The sequence below is a fragment of the Thamnophis sirtalis genome, unplaced genomic scaffold, assembly GCF_051295495.1.
Source record: "Thamnophis sirtalis isolate CommonGarterSnake01/CBP01778 unplaced genomic scaffold, rThaSir2_p1.2 scaffold_7, whole genome shotgun sequence".
Taxonomy (NCBI): Eukaryota; Metazoa; Chordata; class Lepidosauria; order Squamata; family Natricidae; genus Thamnophis; species Thamnophis sirtalis.
The window spans coordinates 54,539,022-54,556,454 of record NW_028261387.1 but is presented as its reverse complement, the minus strand read 5'-3'; the positions used below and the strand labels follow the sequence as shown (position 1 = coordinate 54,556,454).

General features: G+C 36.9%; 1 protein-coding gene across 1 annotated transcript; it reads right to left on the bottom strand.

Moving 5' to 3' along the window:
* Positions 1 to 28: 28 nt before the first annotated feature.
* On the bottom strand, positions 29 to 15,496 carry LOC106540487 (zona pellucida sperm-binding protein 3 receptor). Its single transcript, XM_014055599.2, has 7 exons — positions 15,295 to 15,496; positions 10,991 to 11,182; positions 7,558 to 7,654; positions 5,560 to 5,645; positions 3,008 to 3,205; positions 1,290 to 1,472; positions 29 to 208 (listed from the first exon to the last, which is right to left on the bottom strand). The coding sequence occupies exons 1-7, from the start codon at positions 15,374 to 15,376 to the stop codon at positions 204 to 206; spliced, it is 843 nt and encodes a 280-aa protein (XP_013911074.2). The 5' UTR covers positions 15,377 to 15,496; the 3' UTR covers positions 29 to 203.
* Between the last annotated feature and the right edge of the window lie 1,937 nt (positions 15,497 to 17,433).

Sequence of the window (17,433 nt, the reverse complement as noted above, 5' to 3'; positions counted from 1 at the left end):
TGCCCCCAATGACATATCTAAGTATATATTTGAGAATGAGAAAGCATATATTTTGTTGGAATAACGTTTTGTTGCAAGAAAGATCGTTTTGTAGAAATCATCATCAATCAATTTTTTTTTCTGTGTCCGATAAGTTGCAGGAAATGCAAAATTAGATCCAGGTTTTTTTTCCAGTCTTATCCAGCCATCTTCAGGGCATTTTTTTAATCTAAAAAAAAGGAAGAAAATATTTGATCACTTGGAAGGATAACACAGTGCACTCTTCTAAGTAAACAGTGGGTGTTTTTGAATTGGGGCAACCGTATAAATTGAAATTCTAAAGAAACAAACAAGTGAAATGTCTTTTATTTCACATAAGATCAGTAATGTCATATGCCCAAGTTAACCGAGCCAGTATCTCAGGTGTATCTCAAATTTACCATGATTTTTGGAATATAAGACACACTCCCCCCACCATAAAAGTGGGTGAAAATTGTGGTGGGTCTTATACACCAAATGTTGCTGAAGGCCCACCCACCTGCCAGCCCCCACCCTTCAGCTGTTTTTGGCCTCTACATATCACATTTTCGGCCAGTTCCAGACAGCAGGGATCGGCGGTAGCAAATGGGCCACACCAAACAGGCCATTGGCGTGAATAGGCCATGGTAAACAGGCAGCTGGAACAGGGTGAATTGTACTTAAGAAACAATCTTAGAGTTTGGGCTTTGAGAAGTGGAGTGCTATGTACCAATAGACAAGTATTGGGTTCTCGAGTCTATAAACTCAATTGTACCCCTGGTGACATTCAGGATTTGTAAATATCTATAAAAACTGCTGATTATAAACTCCTACGTAGTTATCTGAGATCACTTACTCCAAATAATGTTGGGTCACCTTAGGCATACCTACAGACATTAAAAATATTATTCGATATTTGAGTTGAACATTGTGAAAAATAAATTTAACATAAACAGGATCATTCTAAATATTGCACAGGTACAGTTAGAAAGGTATGTTATTAAACGCATGTTCATCAGAAATTCCTTCAAGGATTCTCTTTGATTCCTAACATTTTAGCAGATACTCTCTAAACATTTTCAATATTGTTCACAAATCCCCAGAACCAAAATCTTGCTTTCTTAAATAAGAATTACAGTGTTTTGGATATACTTAGATGTTCTAGCCAGTCTAGAATGTAATGTAATTGTAATGTAATTTCCTTCAGACTGCGATTGCCCAACTTTAAAGTTCATAACTTTAGTATTCAACACTGATATTCAATAAAAAATTAAGAAAAAACAAATACTTACTCTTAACACACTGTGGAACAGAAGGATTCCATTCACTATTAGCATCACAGTAAATAGTTGAAGACCCTACCAAAGTGAAGCCAGGACTGCATTCAATGAATATGCTATGCTGATATGTATATGTTTCACGAGACCCATATGGCATTCTCCCATTTGGGATGTTTGGTCGAAGACACTTGACCTCTGGAAAAGAAGACACCATTTAATTTGGAAGTGTTCGCACCAAATAACCAGGTGTCCAGATGATCAGTAGGAGGGCAAGTGAGAAAATAGGGATTAAGTTATTGTCACACAAATATTGTGACTTACGTAGTATAGAGTCTCCTTGTGGGAGAGATGGACAGCATAGAATTTTAATAAATAAAAATAAAAATAATATTTATGTCACAGAATGAGAAACAAGTACATAACTGTGACATGTATGTAGTGACATAATCATGAGATGTAATTATGGTTGGTTGCCAGTCATAGGAATTTTAAGCTTGGAAACTATTATTTGCTTAGCTTTGAGCAAAACATATAATCATCTAACAATGGCTCTACTTTATTTGCACAAAGCAAGATTAAATGGATACAAGGATAATTTACCTGCAGCTTCAAATAACTGAACCAAATGTATAACTTGTATTATAAAAGTGTAATATGGCCAGCCAGTGAGATATAGTGTTTTATATTAGGGTCAAGGAGTTCACCCTAAGTCACAGAAGCTAACTGCATAACTTTGAGCCAGAAACCTACTTTCAGAACAATCTGTTTACAGCACTGTTGTTATAGAAAAAAATAAGCATATAATATGTAGGGTCCTGAAACAGAGGTAGAATATAATTCTAGTGACTAAATAATCTACAGCGTTTAAGAAAGATTCTAGAGTCCCTCAATTGAGAACTAATAAAACAAATATTTGGCATCAAGATAAAAACTTTAGGAGAATATACTTTATTTACAAAAGCAAGTCAAAATAAATACAACTTTTCTCCATCACTTTTGAAAAATCTTTTGAAAGCAATGTATGCCACATTCTTTAATAATATTATTTCCAATAATATTATTAATTGTACCCAACAAAAATATAGCTGAGTTGTGGTGGTGCTATGTGGCTAAGATATGTGGCTAAGAACAAAGCTAGCAAATGTGGGTGGTCATAATGCATTCACTTATAAGACTTGTGGTGTTATTGAGTCTAATATCTAGCTTACTAACATGACAGCTGTTAAGCAATAAGGGTAGTATTCTGCTGCAGAATAGACCAGCCCTACTGCTGATATTCTGAGAATGGCAGCTGAAGCTCTACATGGTTTCACTTAAATTTGGAAGTATGTTGTTCCTGATATTGACTTTTGCATGTGTAATAATGTCGTTTGACTAAAAGATATTACCCAATGTTTTATCTTGTTACATTAGAAGGAAACAAAAGCTAAATTACTTTTATTTACCTCCAAACAATTAACACAACAAGGCCAATCCAACTCAATGGGGTTATTACCAAATCTGAATACAATTAATAGAATAAATTATTCAAACTATGTTTGTGTTTCTTTCAATACTTCCCTGGTGGAATTAGTTTCAACTGGATAATTCCCATTTGGTAATCCATAGCAGCCAAGTATTTAGAAAACAAGATTATCGGATTCCAGAAATAACATACTTAATAAATGGAAAACAGCAAAAGAAGCAAATTTACAGACTAAAAGTAAGGCAAATAACATAAATTCCATTACTTTTGCATTCGGGTGGAGATGAATCCCATATTCCATCTCTACCATTTTCTGCAACTTTACATGCAATAGTTGATTGTCCAATAAGGGAGTAGCCAGCTTTACACCAATATGTTACTGCTGAGAACACATGGTATTCACCTGAAGATCCACCCTCATAATCTCCATTGGCAATTAAAGGAGGGCTAGTACAAAAAATACCTGGAAAGAAAATCAACACTGATTCAACTAGTCTAGAATTGCAAAGCATCTGGATTTAAATTACTACATAGTATAAATGTTTAGCTTGAATTAATTCTCTGAACTCATCAGATAAATACAGATATTTGGAATACTTTTTAATATCAACCAAAATACCAAAGTCACTTTTCTGGTGCCATGAATAATATTCATATCAAATCAATATCTGTTGTTCAGCTCCTGGTTTGGACATCTTCATAATCTTCTTATTATCAAAGTGGTCTTTCTTATTATGATTTCTTCCATATATAAATCTAAACTAAAAGGAATACATTCTCCCTCTGGAAGTAATGTGGAATACAACAAAAGTCCATACTTCATATGAGAAAAGTGATCACATCAACCATAGTGGGTGGCAGGTAAGAAGTTGTAGAAGAGCTATTGACTGAAGGTTTGTCACTCTAGATTATGCTAATCCATCCTAATCTTACTTGGCCAAGGTTCACCTGATTATTTCCAATGGTTCCTAGAGTCATTGCAATAATTGTTAAAATATTTCCTCCCATATTTAAACCAAATTAGGAAAAGATAGCATCTTTCAAATTCTTCAACAAAGCATCCATTTTGTGCTGAAGCAAGCACTGAAAATGATGGCCACTGGGAGCAACCCAGGAACATGTGGCCTGTCCTATTTCATCACTATGAGGTCCAGAAATCTTCAAAAGGTAAGTGCCTAATGGCTGATGGGCATGTAGGAATAGGACCAAGACCTGTGGGACCCAGCAGGGAGGGATTGGGGGAGGGGAGAGAGGAGGCACTGCAGAATTCCTGCGGTTGATTACAAAGATGAATGACTGTGAGGGTGCTGCAGCGGCTGTGACATTGAAACAGGTTCCTAGGTAGCTTTTGTAGGGTCTGTATAGGTTTGAACAGCCACTAAGTGACTGGTCATAAAACAAGGACTACTTCTCCAACTCGAGAAGGCTGGATTCTGGATACAACTGCTGATGTAATTTCATCTAACCCAATTTGAGCAGTTAGGGCAATCAACTTTACCGTTAAAAAGATATACCTGCATTTACTTTACTGTGAGCAGAATCCACTTGATTAGAGACTCTGATAAAGACAAATTTCTAGTTGCACAAGGGTTCTATTCACATTTCAGGAAACATTCATTGTTTAACCTTCAGTCCAGCAACATTGTGATTTGAGAGGAAGGATACAGCTAACCACAGCATGGATATTCTGCCTCATATTTTTTGAACTAGTTCCAGTAGTGGTGTCAGAGAAAAAGTTCAAGCTTAGGGGCCCTAGATGGTGTTATTTAGCGATCACATGAAGCCATGTGAGGAGAGGATGAATTATTTATCAGCATATGATCAGATATTATCAGCATGCATATTGAACTTAATTTTATGTGTTCAGTAGAGGCTCTACAGGTGATGTTGCTATCCTATGCCTGGATGCCAGAAGACGTGGAAAACGTTTAAGCAAGATGAAATAACTGCATTCAGAAGCCTTTGATTACATAGGAAAAAATCATTTTTAGTCAAAGATACTTCATAATCTGGGAAGCACGTCTCCTCAACCTCCTGCACCTGTGACTAGTAGAGCTTTCCACAGTGTCATATTATGTGTCAGTTTCAACATCTCTTGGAAAAGGAGATTATTCTCATAGTCACTCATGCATACTTTAAAAAATCTCTTGGTTGAGCTATTGTAATACATGGTATATGTCCTTGAAAATCACCAAGAAGTTATAGTTAGTAAAAATGTAAATAGTTATGGGTGTATCTCATTTTGTCAATATAACAGACTACTTTGAGACCTACCATGCAATGAATTGTCATTATTAAAGTCCCATCTAACTTATGACCTGGGTACCTTCAGAAATGCTACTCCAATAATTGCCTAAACAACGAGATCTGATGCCACTCATGTGGAGCAGCATTCTCCCCAACTAAAGATGAGAATGGCCCCAACTATGAACACCTGGCTATTCCTGCAGTTTTAGGGAATTGGAATATTGTAGTGTTGTTTTTTTTCTTGTAGTGAAGTGTTTGGTAAATTATTGTGATTCACATTCCTTGCAGTATTGGCTGTTGCTGTGTTTTATGTTACTGCTTTTCTTTTTATTGTAGAATTTTCACCTGGTTTTGGAACGTTAGATATGTATACCATATACCACTCAGACAATGGAGGAAAAATTACAGTAGATAAATTATGTTGACATAATTGATTTAAGCATTTCCCATATTTATAAGTAAGCAGAACTATTCCACTAAAGACTAGGCAGGCTAAACTTTTGCTATTAAGAAGTTAAACATAAAAGCACCAAAAGAAGCTTAATAAGCTTAAATAAATTATCATCTTACTTTTGCAATATGGAAGACTTCTATCCCAGTCAACTTTGCCAAATCTCAAAACACATCGTAAGGTGGGAGAACCTATCAGTATATACCTGAAAAAAATTTTTTTAGTAAATGAATTATTAAAACTGTACAGATTATTTAACCATGGAGTGTTCAGTTTCAATGTCTCAAAATAAGCCGCACTAGCCTGAAATCACAACATGATGATTCCAATCAAACCTAATCACATTATTATGTATTGAAATGTAGGACACCAATCATTATAATACTCTGGTCCGTAGTTGCCTAGTAAGAATCTGAAGGAGCATATCATGAGAACTTGATAGGTGCTGTATTCAAGAAATGTTCATTTTGCTCTTTTGCCAAGACTTTTATTCTTATTTCAAACAATTCTGATAAAATTAGAAAAAAATTATTTGAAGAACTAAATAAAATGATATTAAAATGTATTTGGTAAATGAAAAAAAGCAAGAATAAGATTGAAACTGCTACAAGATATTAAACACAAAGTGGGCTTTGGGTTGCCAGATTGGGAGCTATACTACCAGGCCTCTGCACTTGTCTGGATCAAAGAATGGGTAAATCTGAGACATAAAAGATGATTAAAGTTGGAGGGGCATGATCTCCAATGGGGGTGGCATGCTTTTCTCTAGTATGGCAAAAATAAAATACATGGATACTTTCAAAGACATTTTATTAGAAATACATTATTGTTAGTATGGGGAAAAGTCAAAGAAAGACACTATATGAAAATATCAGTCTGGCTGTCCACAATGGAGGGACTGACATACCTGAATGTGATTATTGCAGGAAAAATTGTAAGGTGTAAGGATATTTTGAGTGACAAAGGGAAACTCAAATCTATCAATTAAGGGATTGATTTAGCATGGTGGCCACATGTGCAAATACAATCAAGATATGAATAAGATGCAAGAATGTATGGATTTTTTTTATAAAGAACCAACGGAACTTGACCAGATATTACTAAGCACAGATGAAAAATTAATTTTTAAAAATGTATAGCTATTTATTGAGTATTTAAATTGAAAAAGAACAAGTGAAATAAACAATGATAAGATGGGCTAAATTTTTTGGCTATCCAATACAATTAGATCAATGGCTTTTCTTGGCTTTACAGTAATTATTGTCTCTCCATTCCTTTACCAAATAGCTATTTTCAGCAAAAGAAGCAAGGTCTCTCACTTCAGCAATTTCAACCATTACATCATAATCAGTGGTGGGCTTCAAAATTTTAACAACCGGTTCTTTGCTCTAATGGCAGGCTGGGTGGGCATGGCTAGGTGGTCATATGACTTGGTGGGTGGTACCAACCAGATATCACTCACCCGCCCCTCTCAGCCACTCCTTGCCACTAGAGAGCACACTGTTAGGGATAGATAACTAGTCCTGGCTGGTTTCGTAACCACACCCAGGCAGATATGCAGCTGGTCCGGCTTCATGCCTCTATTTGCACATTAGGCTAAGCTCAAAAAAAGTTGTGAAACTAGCTGTTTAGGCTTAGAGAGCTGCATAACCCCCAATCCGGGCCTTTGGGGATTGTGCATTAGCATGTCTGCATCCCAATGCCATCCAACCTCCTTTTGTGCAAATGAATAAAAACCAATTTTGTGCTCTGGCGCACCAAGACTGGGAGGGGCATGTGGGGTAGGCAGAGCCAGCCATTTGCCATTCACCAAACAGCGCAGAATCTTAGCTCCAGTATGCCCGAACTGGTGCGAGCCTGCAGCAACCCAGCTCTGATCAGAATGATACAGAATTACAGTATATATTAATATTGCCTTAAATAATTTCATCAGTCAACCTGTTTTATTTTAAGTTACTTTTGAAAGACTTGTATCTTAACGAATAAAAACAAATAATTATAATATATAGTTCACAACTGAGATTTTTACTATTAATATTTAATGATACAATACATGTTTATCAGTTGTCCCCAAATATATTTTCACAAGTTGCTTCAACAAATGATCTGTAACTTACCCTTCATTGCAAGAAACGGTTACTTTATCTCCAAGCAGGAGGCCATCTGTGGATTCTATGTTACCAAAATCTATAGATGGGATGGTACAGCGTCTTCCTAAAAGATCAGAACTGATATTATCATCTGTTATCCTTGTGATTCTTAAAACAAAATAAACACAGAAGCATAGAAAATGGTATTATTGAAGCTTCTCTCTTTATATTGCATTGTATCAGTTGTTTTGCCCTGCAGAGCTGCTTTGTAAGCTATTAGTAATAGCAATAGCAGTTAGACTTATATACCGCTTCATAGGGCTTTCAGTCCTCTCTAAGTGGTTTACAGAGTCAGCATATCGCCCCCATAGTCTGGGTCCTCATTTCACCCACCTCGGAAGGATGAGCCGGTGAGCTTAGAACCGCAGAACTGCAGATAACAGTCAGCTGAAGTGGCCTGCAGTACTGCACCCTAACCACTGCGCCACCTCGGCTCTTCTATTCCCAGCTGTCTGCGCATATCTGTCCACTTCAATGGCTGTTCCTGCACTTACATGTGAAAACAGCCTAAAGTAGTTATGAAGCAACTGCATGGATTGGGGAAAAAGCTGGGTGGTTCTACTGAGTCTATTTGTCTCTTTCTCTGTCTTCTATGCAACCACGTGGTTTGTTAAGATTTGTGCCTTCCCCAATTTAACAGATTTGTGCTGGGAATGACTAGGATGTGTAAACCTGAGAGTTCTTTTCCCCCACTCTTATTTTCTCCTTGTCCTTGTGTATATGTGTGTCTAAGTCTTTGTGCACCCTCAAGGTAATTGTAACTAAGAAGTCTCCAATCCAAAAAGACAAGAATTTTAAATTGTTCAATGAAAGAAAAGAGTAAACTGGCAGAAATTGCCTTCGCTCAGTTTGTCGGGCCCAGAAAACTGAGTGAAGGGGGAGGGGAGTCTTTAGTTTATGTTTGTTTGGCCAACAGGAACAGAGTAAAGAGAAGTATTCTTTTTTCCTTTCTTCCCTGTACCTTAAAGTAACAACCCAGGAAATGTTTTAAGTTCATTTACAAGAAAAGTTTCTTCCTTGCATTTATTGTGTGTTTAAATGATTTTACCTGTTCATTTCTTTCCTGAAGCATGTGACCCCAGACCCCATTTCTCATCTGTGATATCCCCATAATGTTACCAGTTTATGTGTTTAGTAACTGGTGGTTTTTCTTTCCAAACTCTGCCTGCAAGCTATCTAGCTCCCCCTTCCCTCCCTTTACCTTTAATCCTCCAAAAATGCCTTTTCTGTGGGGGAGGGGACCTTGTTCTCATGTCTTTCAGCCCTGGAAGAGTATAGACTGGTGAGCCCTGGTGAGTATAGACTTTCAAATGTGAAAGTGAAGGAAGTATTTTTTGTTTAAATTAGAAGACCTTGAAGGCTGGACCCTAGAGCAAGAGCATGAAGAAAATGGAGCTGAAATCCTTAGAGCAAACTTTTGAATAACTTACATCTAAGCTTTTGGACAGAAGGGATCCAATTTTTGATAAATTGATATTCCAATGGAGTTGTAAAACAAGAATGAGTGACAATGAATGTTTATGAATTAATTTGAAGGGGATCTTAAATGTAATACAAATGGATCTGATGAGTGACTTATTTCCAAAAGAAAATAAACAGACATAAAATCAAGATTGACTTCGATATATTTTTTTCTTCTGGATATCCAAAAGAGCTCTACTAAGATTTGGAAGGACTTTTTAAAAGAAAAAATAAATCAAAGGATAAATCTTATTTATGGTTACAAGAGAAATCTGTTAAATTTATGAAGGATTTTCACATTGAAACAGATAAGTAGCGAAGTAACTCTGGGGCTTTTTCTGAAGGGGTCAAAGAATATCTTTAAAAATCAAGGAAGATTTATAAAAATGACTTGTTTGATCAGGGTTAAAAGAAGAAAATAGTTCTATTTGATTGCCTATACTGGATTTCTGCTGACAAAGATTGACTGATGTAGCATTTTAATTGGTTTTTGTTTTTCTTACCTCAGAGATGAGCTATGGGAAGAAAAGAGATGATGTCTTATTTGGAGGTGATAAGCTATTAAAATTCTTTTTACCTGCAGGATGAAGGGAGATGTTGCTTCTTTTTCTTTCTCTTTCCATTTTTTCCTTTCTTCCTTTCTATTTTTTACCATCTCTTTTTTGTTTTTGTACTTTTGTACACTTTGTAGCTTATAATTATTTTTATCCTTTGTATATATAATTCTTAAGACAATTATTTGAAAAAAAATATTATTGTAGAAATTAAGTGAATTCACCATGAAAATCCTGCTCCTGCTCTTGCCCACCTAGCAATTTGAAAGCATCATGTACACAGGAGTAAGATACGGTACTACTTCAGGAACATGAAAGGGACCCGCAATCGGGCATTCCCTGCACAACAGTGATGTTATTGGCTAATCCTTTCAACCCAGAAGTGCCTCAATGCTTCTGATATGAATGGGATAAACAGGACAGGAGTTCAGAATTAGCAGGATGTTTAAGATTGATAATTGGGAAACACAGGTGGACTGTTTCACATGGTTTATGCAGTTTATGCACTTCACATAGGCTAGATGGGACTTTTATCAGATTGTACATATTTCTTACATTTCAACCTTAAATTACTAGTAGATAACTGTATAATAGTGTGATCAAGTGAAGTCATTAAAAGTTTTATTGATGCAACTAGTAAGTCTAGTTCATGGGGGGGTTCTGGCTGCTGCTACTGCTGGTTTGCTTAGAGATGCAGTGTGGGCATGCACGCACATGCGTAGTACTATAAAAATACTTCTGCGCATGCGGAGAAGCAAAAAACAAGATGGTAGTGCCATAGGCTGATTTACTACCTACTCAACTGAACTGGTCCGAAATGGTAGGAACCCACCTCTGGTCTAGTTGAATCTGATAGCATTTTAATGACTTAAAAAAGCATTTTTGACATTATTGAAGGTTTTCTTTAGCACGTATATGCCATTTTGAGCTCTTGAATGAATAATTTTAATACATGATAAATAAGCAAGAATTCTGATTCATTATAAACAATAATACAGAGAGCAAACTTTGGTGTAGTTCTCCTACTATCCATAGTGTTAGCATTACATCCATCCTAGGATCCTGGGCTTTCTACTGAATGGAAAAAATCTGAATTAACAAACCAAAGTATCTAGCTTTGAGGCAGCATTATAATAATTGATATGCACCAGTATTTTAAACTGATTCTGCTAGCAGAAGAAACCAAGAAACAGCAATTCAGGAAACCCCATCTGAATGCTTCTTAAATTCTCATGATCTGTCAGAATTTTCAGTTACTGTTTTATTCAAAGTAAATTATAGGCTGGAGATTAACTGTACAACTTTAAATCCTACAACTTTGAAGAATTGAACGTATTTCATTCATTATTCTATATCAGCCACTTTAGTTGACAAAATGTACTCACTTTCACAAAGTGTAGGAAGTTCTGACCACTTATTAGTATCAAGACATGTCATAGAACGAATTGTTCCAGATTTAGGGGTATAACCTGGATCGCACTGTAATCGCAGAACAGTTCCAATTGGATAGCTTTGTGCCAGGTCTCCCCCACCTCTTGGTGAAGAATTGGGAGGCAGAACTGGAGTTTGGCACTCACCTGTAGATAAGCAAAAATTAGGAAGATCTGAAGTAAAGAACAGAGATAAAGATCTAATATAGTACTGAAGCCCAACTGTTCATAAAATCTTAGTCATAGATTTCCTTACAATCTGTCTCTAACTTGTTCTTTCAGGTTTTCTAATGAGGTATTCATCATCACTGCCACAGTTGACTCACGTTGCTGCTGGTCAACCTCTTCTTTTTTTCTTCCACTTTCCCCAGCATTAGAGCCTTTTTTAGAGATCTACTTCATCACATAATCTATTTGAAGTTCAATACTTCAAATAAGCCTGGTCATATATGCCTCATGTAAGAGTTGATTTATTGATTATCCATTTGTTTGATTTATGGGCTGTCCATAATATTCTCATTAGTTTATTTTTCAAATTATTATTTTATGTGTTTGTCTTAATTTAATACTTTCCCAACTCCACTAGATTTTATTTCTGCAACATCAACACCAAAGTTTCAGAAAGTCAATATTCTTCTTATTCTGCTTCTTGAACTGCTGCAACTGCAGTTGTAAGTTGACATACTCATATGATGTTGTGCTTTGCAACCAAGTTGCTTAGCAATAGAATTGTCAATCTCAATTACTGTCATTAAGTGAAGACTACTTGTAATGACTGATTACTAGATATTACTATCAATGCAGTAACCTGCCATAGTTGTTCTATACATGAATTTCCACAAAACTGGAATATGAAAACTGGTATAGAGCAGGGCTGCTTCAGATTATCTAGGATACCTGCTATTAAAAATTTAGCTGACCTGATCTCATGGTATTTTAGCAATAGCGATAGCAATAGCAGTTAGACTTATATACCGCTTCATAGGGCTTTCAGTCCTCTCTAAGCGGTTTACAGAGTCAGCATATCACCCCCACAGTCTGGGTCCCCATTTCACCCACCTTGGAAGGATGGAAGGCTGAGTCAACCTTGAGCCTGTGAGATTAGAACCGCTGAACTGCAGATAACAGTCAGCTGAAGTGGCCTGCAGTACTGCACCCTAACCACTGCGCCACCTTGGCTCTTTTAAGCAGAATGTTTGGAAACTAAAGTCCAGTTTTGTGTCAGTTGCAATGGCTGCCTGTACAATTTGAAACTCAATTGATCTCTCTGGTTATTAGCCTTTCTAACTTGAATCACATCAATTTTGTCAGGCAGAAGGCCATGGCCAAAATAGCTCAGACCAGAATAAAAATCAGGTGTAGCAATTCTTTAATGCCTTGGGAAGGCCACACTTGAAATATTGCATCCAGTTTTGGTCACTTCGGTGTAAAAATGTGTTGAGGCTCTAGAAAGAGTGCAAAGAAGAACAACAAAGATGATTAGGAAACTGGAGGCTAAAACATATAAAGAACAATTGCTGGAATTGTGTTTGGCTAGTCTAAAGAAAAGAAGGACTAGGAGTGACATGATAGCAATGTTCCAATATCACAGGGGTTGCCACAAAGAAGAGGGAGGGAAGCTATTCTCCAAACCACCTGAGGAGAGGACGAAAGCAATGGATGGAAACTAATCAAGGAGAGAAGCAACCTAGAACGAAAAAGAAATTTCCTGACAATTGGAACAATTAACAGTGGGACAACTTGCCACCAGAAGTTGTGAATGCTCCAACACTGGAAGTTTTTAAGAAGAGATTGGACAACCATTTGTCTGAAATGATATAGGGTTTCTTGCCTGAACAGGGGGTTGGACTAGAAGACCTCCAAGGTCCCTTCCAACTATTCTATTTTATTCTATTTCCCAATTTAAATAAAAATTAAGTGAATGAATATAGCTGACAGAATATTTGACTACCAGTTTAATATTTTTCCCTTTTTAGTCTTAAAAATAAAATTTGGTGGTAATTTTGGGTGAGCATCTGGAGTGAATCCATAGTTTGCACATGCATCTCTGGGCCTTATATTGTGTAGCACACATTTTTAAAGGATTTGGAGCCAATTATTTTGAAAACTGCTTCTACCCAGTTTCTTGTCTTTGTCTCCTGGATACTTCTTGAGCAGCAATAACTTTAAGCCCTGGCCAATGCAAGGGTCAGACTGATAAAAGCTGCAGTGTAAACTCTACTCCTTTTCTTTCATGAATTTTCCAAAGAGGCAGAACTTGCACCACAATTAAAACAGTGGGATGCATTGTTCTTCAGTCCTCATATATGCATTTTGTTTACTAGATTTCAAAAAGTGCCCAAGGTGGCAATACTGCACTTTCTCCTCCTATTTTTCTGCACAGCACAGCAACAATCCTGTGGATCAAGTTAAGCTCAGTTAGATCCTTTCCACCAGTAAGAGGTTCAACAATGGGGAACTCCAAGCTAAGTTGACTTTATGCTTCACCTATTCTTTATAAGGGTCCTTAAAACATTGAATTAAAAGTATATTTGAAATGATTCCATATACTTTAAAGCTATACAAATTTGTCGAGGTTGCCTCCTCTGAATATGGAGCCTATGCTGTGGGCAAATATCCCTACAGTGACTTAAAATCTTTTAAATAAATACAAACAAATAATGTCTGGTTCTTGTTTCCAGAGTTCAGGTTCATGTTCTCAAACAGCACTTTAGACTCTTGACTCGCAGTTGGTGTTTGCAGTCTATTTTTTTTATAGGTAGAAACCAAAAGAATATCTTACAGGATCTTGGCTACTCTGCTGCATTATGAAATATGTTTAGACATAAACTGGCTCCCTCACTTCCAAAATGAGTATTAACTATGATTTTTTTTAAAGAAAAAAGTCTCAGTTAAAGTGTGGTATTATATTGATGTATAATTGATTGATTAGGTGCCATAAAAGGGGTGTCAATTCCAATAATCCAGATGGTTATATACTCTTCTGAATGATCTATTTTCAATTTGGCCTTTTAAGTCTCTGAATGGAATATTGATTGCTCTTGCATTCCGATCTATCCACCTGGCCATTGGCTCTTCTTATTTTCCCATCAATTTTCCAAGCATAGTGGATTTCTCGAAGGAATTGGGCTTTTGTATGATGGATCCATAATGTGATATGGCCTCATCATTGCTGCGCTGAGTAAGAATTCTAATTTGCTCTATGATCCTTTTCTATGTTTTTCTGCAATGACAGTGCTTTCAGTAGATTGAGTAAAAAATCCTATTTGTTAAAACTGTAGCACATACAAAAGATTGCAAAAGAATTGGGTACTTAAATACTTAAAATTGTTTGAAAGTAATCTATTACTTTTCCATCTCCCTTTCTATAATGTCATGCTTGTGACTTGCCCTTGTACAAGGAGACTTCTAAAGTGCCAGGAGTGTTGATACAGATATTTGGCAAGCTTGGGCAGGCCAGAGTGTCAAAATTGAATATCATCCCAGCTAGATCTGATTCAGTGTGATTAAGGGTGGCTTATCAAGAATACCCATAAAACTAATAGAACTGTGGAACAAGCAGAAACAGAAAGAGGCAATGAGATATAGTGCCACAGAAATAGGCAGGCCTATGAGAAGGAAGTTCTCTACTTAAAAACAATAAATATTTAAACCAATGCCTGTGTTAACGTGGTCCCATTTGTCCACTCTCCAAAGACTTCATATTGTATTTAGAAGTCACGTCTGGTGTGTAATTCTGCACCGGAGTCAGAGGTGGCTTCCTACCAGTTTGTACCTATTCGGTAGAACCGGTTTGTCAAATCTACCGAACTGGTTAGAAGAGGTGGACCCGGAAAGCAGGCCACACCTACAGAAGAGGTTCCAAAAATTTTTGAAACCTATCACTGACCGGAGTAGTCAACTTGGGCTCATCTTCAAAATGATGAGAACTGAGTCCTCAATTATATTCAGATATAAGATTAAGACCAGCATAAAACAGCCCATTAGCACAAGATTACAAAACTTTAAAACTACCCACACTGGAAGGAATTGAGTAGTGAGAGAATGAATGATGTTCCAAGCAATGTTAGCCTTGACTTCCAAAAGAGCCCTGGTAACCACAAAATGAAGCAATGTATAAAGAATGTTTTTTAAAAAGCAGGACCATGATTTGAGGAAGTCTCGGTTCTCTCTCAGAAAGCAATTGTTACTTGGAGGCCAGGTCAGCACCTCTTCTTTCAGAAACCAAAGGCAAGCTCCCAAGAGACCACTTTACTTACTTTGAACTTCAGATGAGGACAGCAGTAGCAGCAGCAACATCCAGGCTAGGAGCCCAGTCTGACTGCAAGGAAATGCCGCCATTGCAGTAGCAGTAGGGAAATCTCAGAAGAACCCCTAGAAGAATATTTGCAGCTTAGGACAGAGCAAGAACTTCCCCAGCCTAGATCCAGATAGGGTAGTGTGTGATACACGAGTGGGAAAAAGAGTGTCTTTATATTTACAGTCAGTAGGCAGTTTATTTTATTATTTCTTTTGTTGGTAAGCCACAAACTTTTTGTAGTTCAGGCCAAAAGAGGAAATATATTTTACTTATACAAAGGATTCAATGGTTAGAAGAAAATCCAGATACTGGGTATGCCAAATTTGTGGTGATTTAAATTTACAAAGTGACTCAGAAAGAAGAATTCTCAACAGTGTTCAGAAATAAATGCAAATATATTTTTTATATTTATTCATACAATTTAAACATTGCAAAACTCTAACCAAATCTAAGAACCTTATACTTTAAACCACAAATCAACAAACAGACAGAAACAGATCACATGTGTCCTGTAAATGGGCCAAATGTAACAATAAAAAAAACTTCTGGACCTCAACAACCCTAATGTTTGGGAGAATAGCCAGGTTTTCAATTACTTTCAACAACTACCTGTAACTGCTTAGTCTTAAAGTTATCAAACACTGCATAAGGATTTTATTTAATTATGGGAAGGGGAAAAATCAGTTTAAGCTACAGTGGGTATAATGTATGCATTCTCACTTGCAGTGGGCAATCAATTATTTTGCATGGTTTCCACCCAGCCTGAATAAAGATCCTAACCAGTGCTTCTGAGCCTTAGCCAGCTAAGTCAGGTAGCAATAAAAAAATTCTGACTAATAGTCAAATCCTGGTCAAGGGAGTTTGATAGTTATCACTAGTTTTCTTTAAATAAACTCTACATTGATAACATGATGGTTCTCCCAAAGGTGTTTTTTCAGGAGGCAACTGGACTAGCTTGTTTTTTCTTCAAGATGTTTCACTTCTTATACAAGAAGCTTCTTCAGCTCTGACTGGATGGTGGGCAATGGAAGGATTTATATTCCTAGCAGACACCTGGTCATTTGAATATTTTTAGAGAGTCATTGAATCTAGTTGCCTACTGAAAAAGCACCTTTGGGACAACCATGACCTGGATGCCTGAGAATCTCTATAAATATAATGTTTATTTGTGAGTCTGGCATCAATATTATTGTAGATTCAGTGATTTGGTATATGCATTAAATTTATTTTAGCTATTTTTTTAAAAGATGAGGTAATTTCTCCAACTTCATTGCCATCCCCAGATTATATATCTAACCATATACTTTGAGAATATAAGTTTAGGTGGCATCTAAAAGAAAGAATGTTCAGTGGCAAATGTTATTGGTCAATTGTTTTTCTTTGTCTGGTTAGTAGCAGGATGCAGGATGAGTATATGCAGAACTACCAGTAGATCCATCTCTCCCCCCCCCCAATCTTATCCAAACAATCTTCAAGTTGTTTTGTTTTCTGAATAAAACCATTTCTGTTTAAAACAGGAAACAGTGTTTTGTCACTTAGAAGAACAACATAGTCATATCTCTTACTAAATAGTGGACAATTTTTAAATTGGGGTAATGAAATAAATGGAAATTATAAAGAAAGAAAAGAAATGTTTTTTATTTCTCATAAAATCAGGAAGGTCACATTCTTGGCACAAATTATAAATTAACCGGTATCTCAGGTCTATCTCAAATTTGTGCTTCTTGTGTCACCAAAATGAAAGATTTGTATTTTCCTTTCTCCAATTTCCACTCTTCTTGTACTTCCAAAATGCTCTTAAGTGTTTGGACATCGAGAGCAGTGGTGGGTTGCAGGCAGTACACCCCGGTACGGGCGAACCAGAGCCAGCCCGGAACACCAGATACTGTTCCAGTACGGTGCTCCGGAGGACCCGCTTGCCCACCCGAGTTCCATACCTGTGTTTTAAAGCTTCTGCACTGCCACACACGTGCATGGCGCATACAGTGCCTGTGCACCACTCCATGGAGCAGCTAGAGCATCACAGAGTGTTGCGGAGGTGATAAGATGCATGCACGCACACTGCACACGTCCATGAGAACACCGGCGGCCCCGTTCC

Coding starts and splice junctions, on each gene's coding strand:
- LOC106540487 (XM_014055599.2), bottom strand. CDS start 15,376: ATGGCGGCATTTCCTTGCAGTCAGACTGGGCTCCTAGCCTGGATGTTG. Junction 7,655..10,990: donor ACTTCCTACACTTTGTGAAA/GTGAGTACATTT, acceptor CTGATCTTTTAG/GAAGACGCTGTACCATCCCA. Junction 1,473..3,007: donor ATCTCCACCCGAATGCAAAA/GTAATGGAATTT, acceptor CTTCTTTTCCAG/AGGTCAAGTGTCTTCGACCA.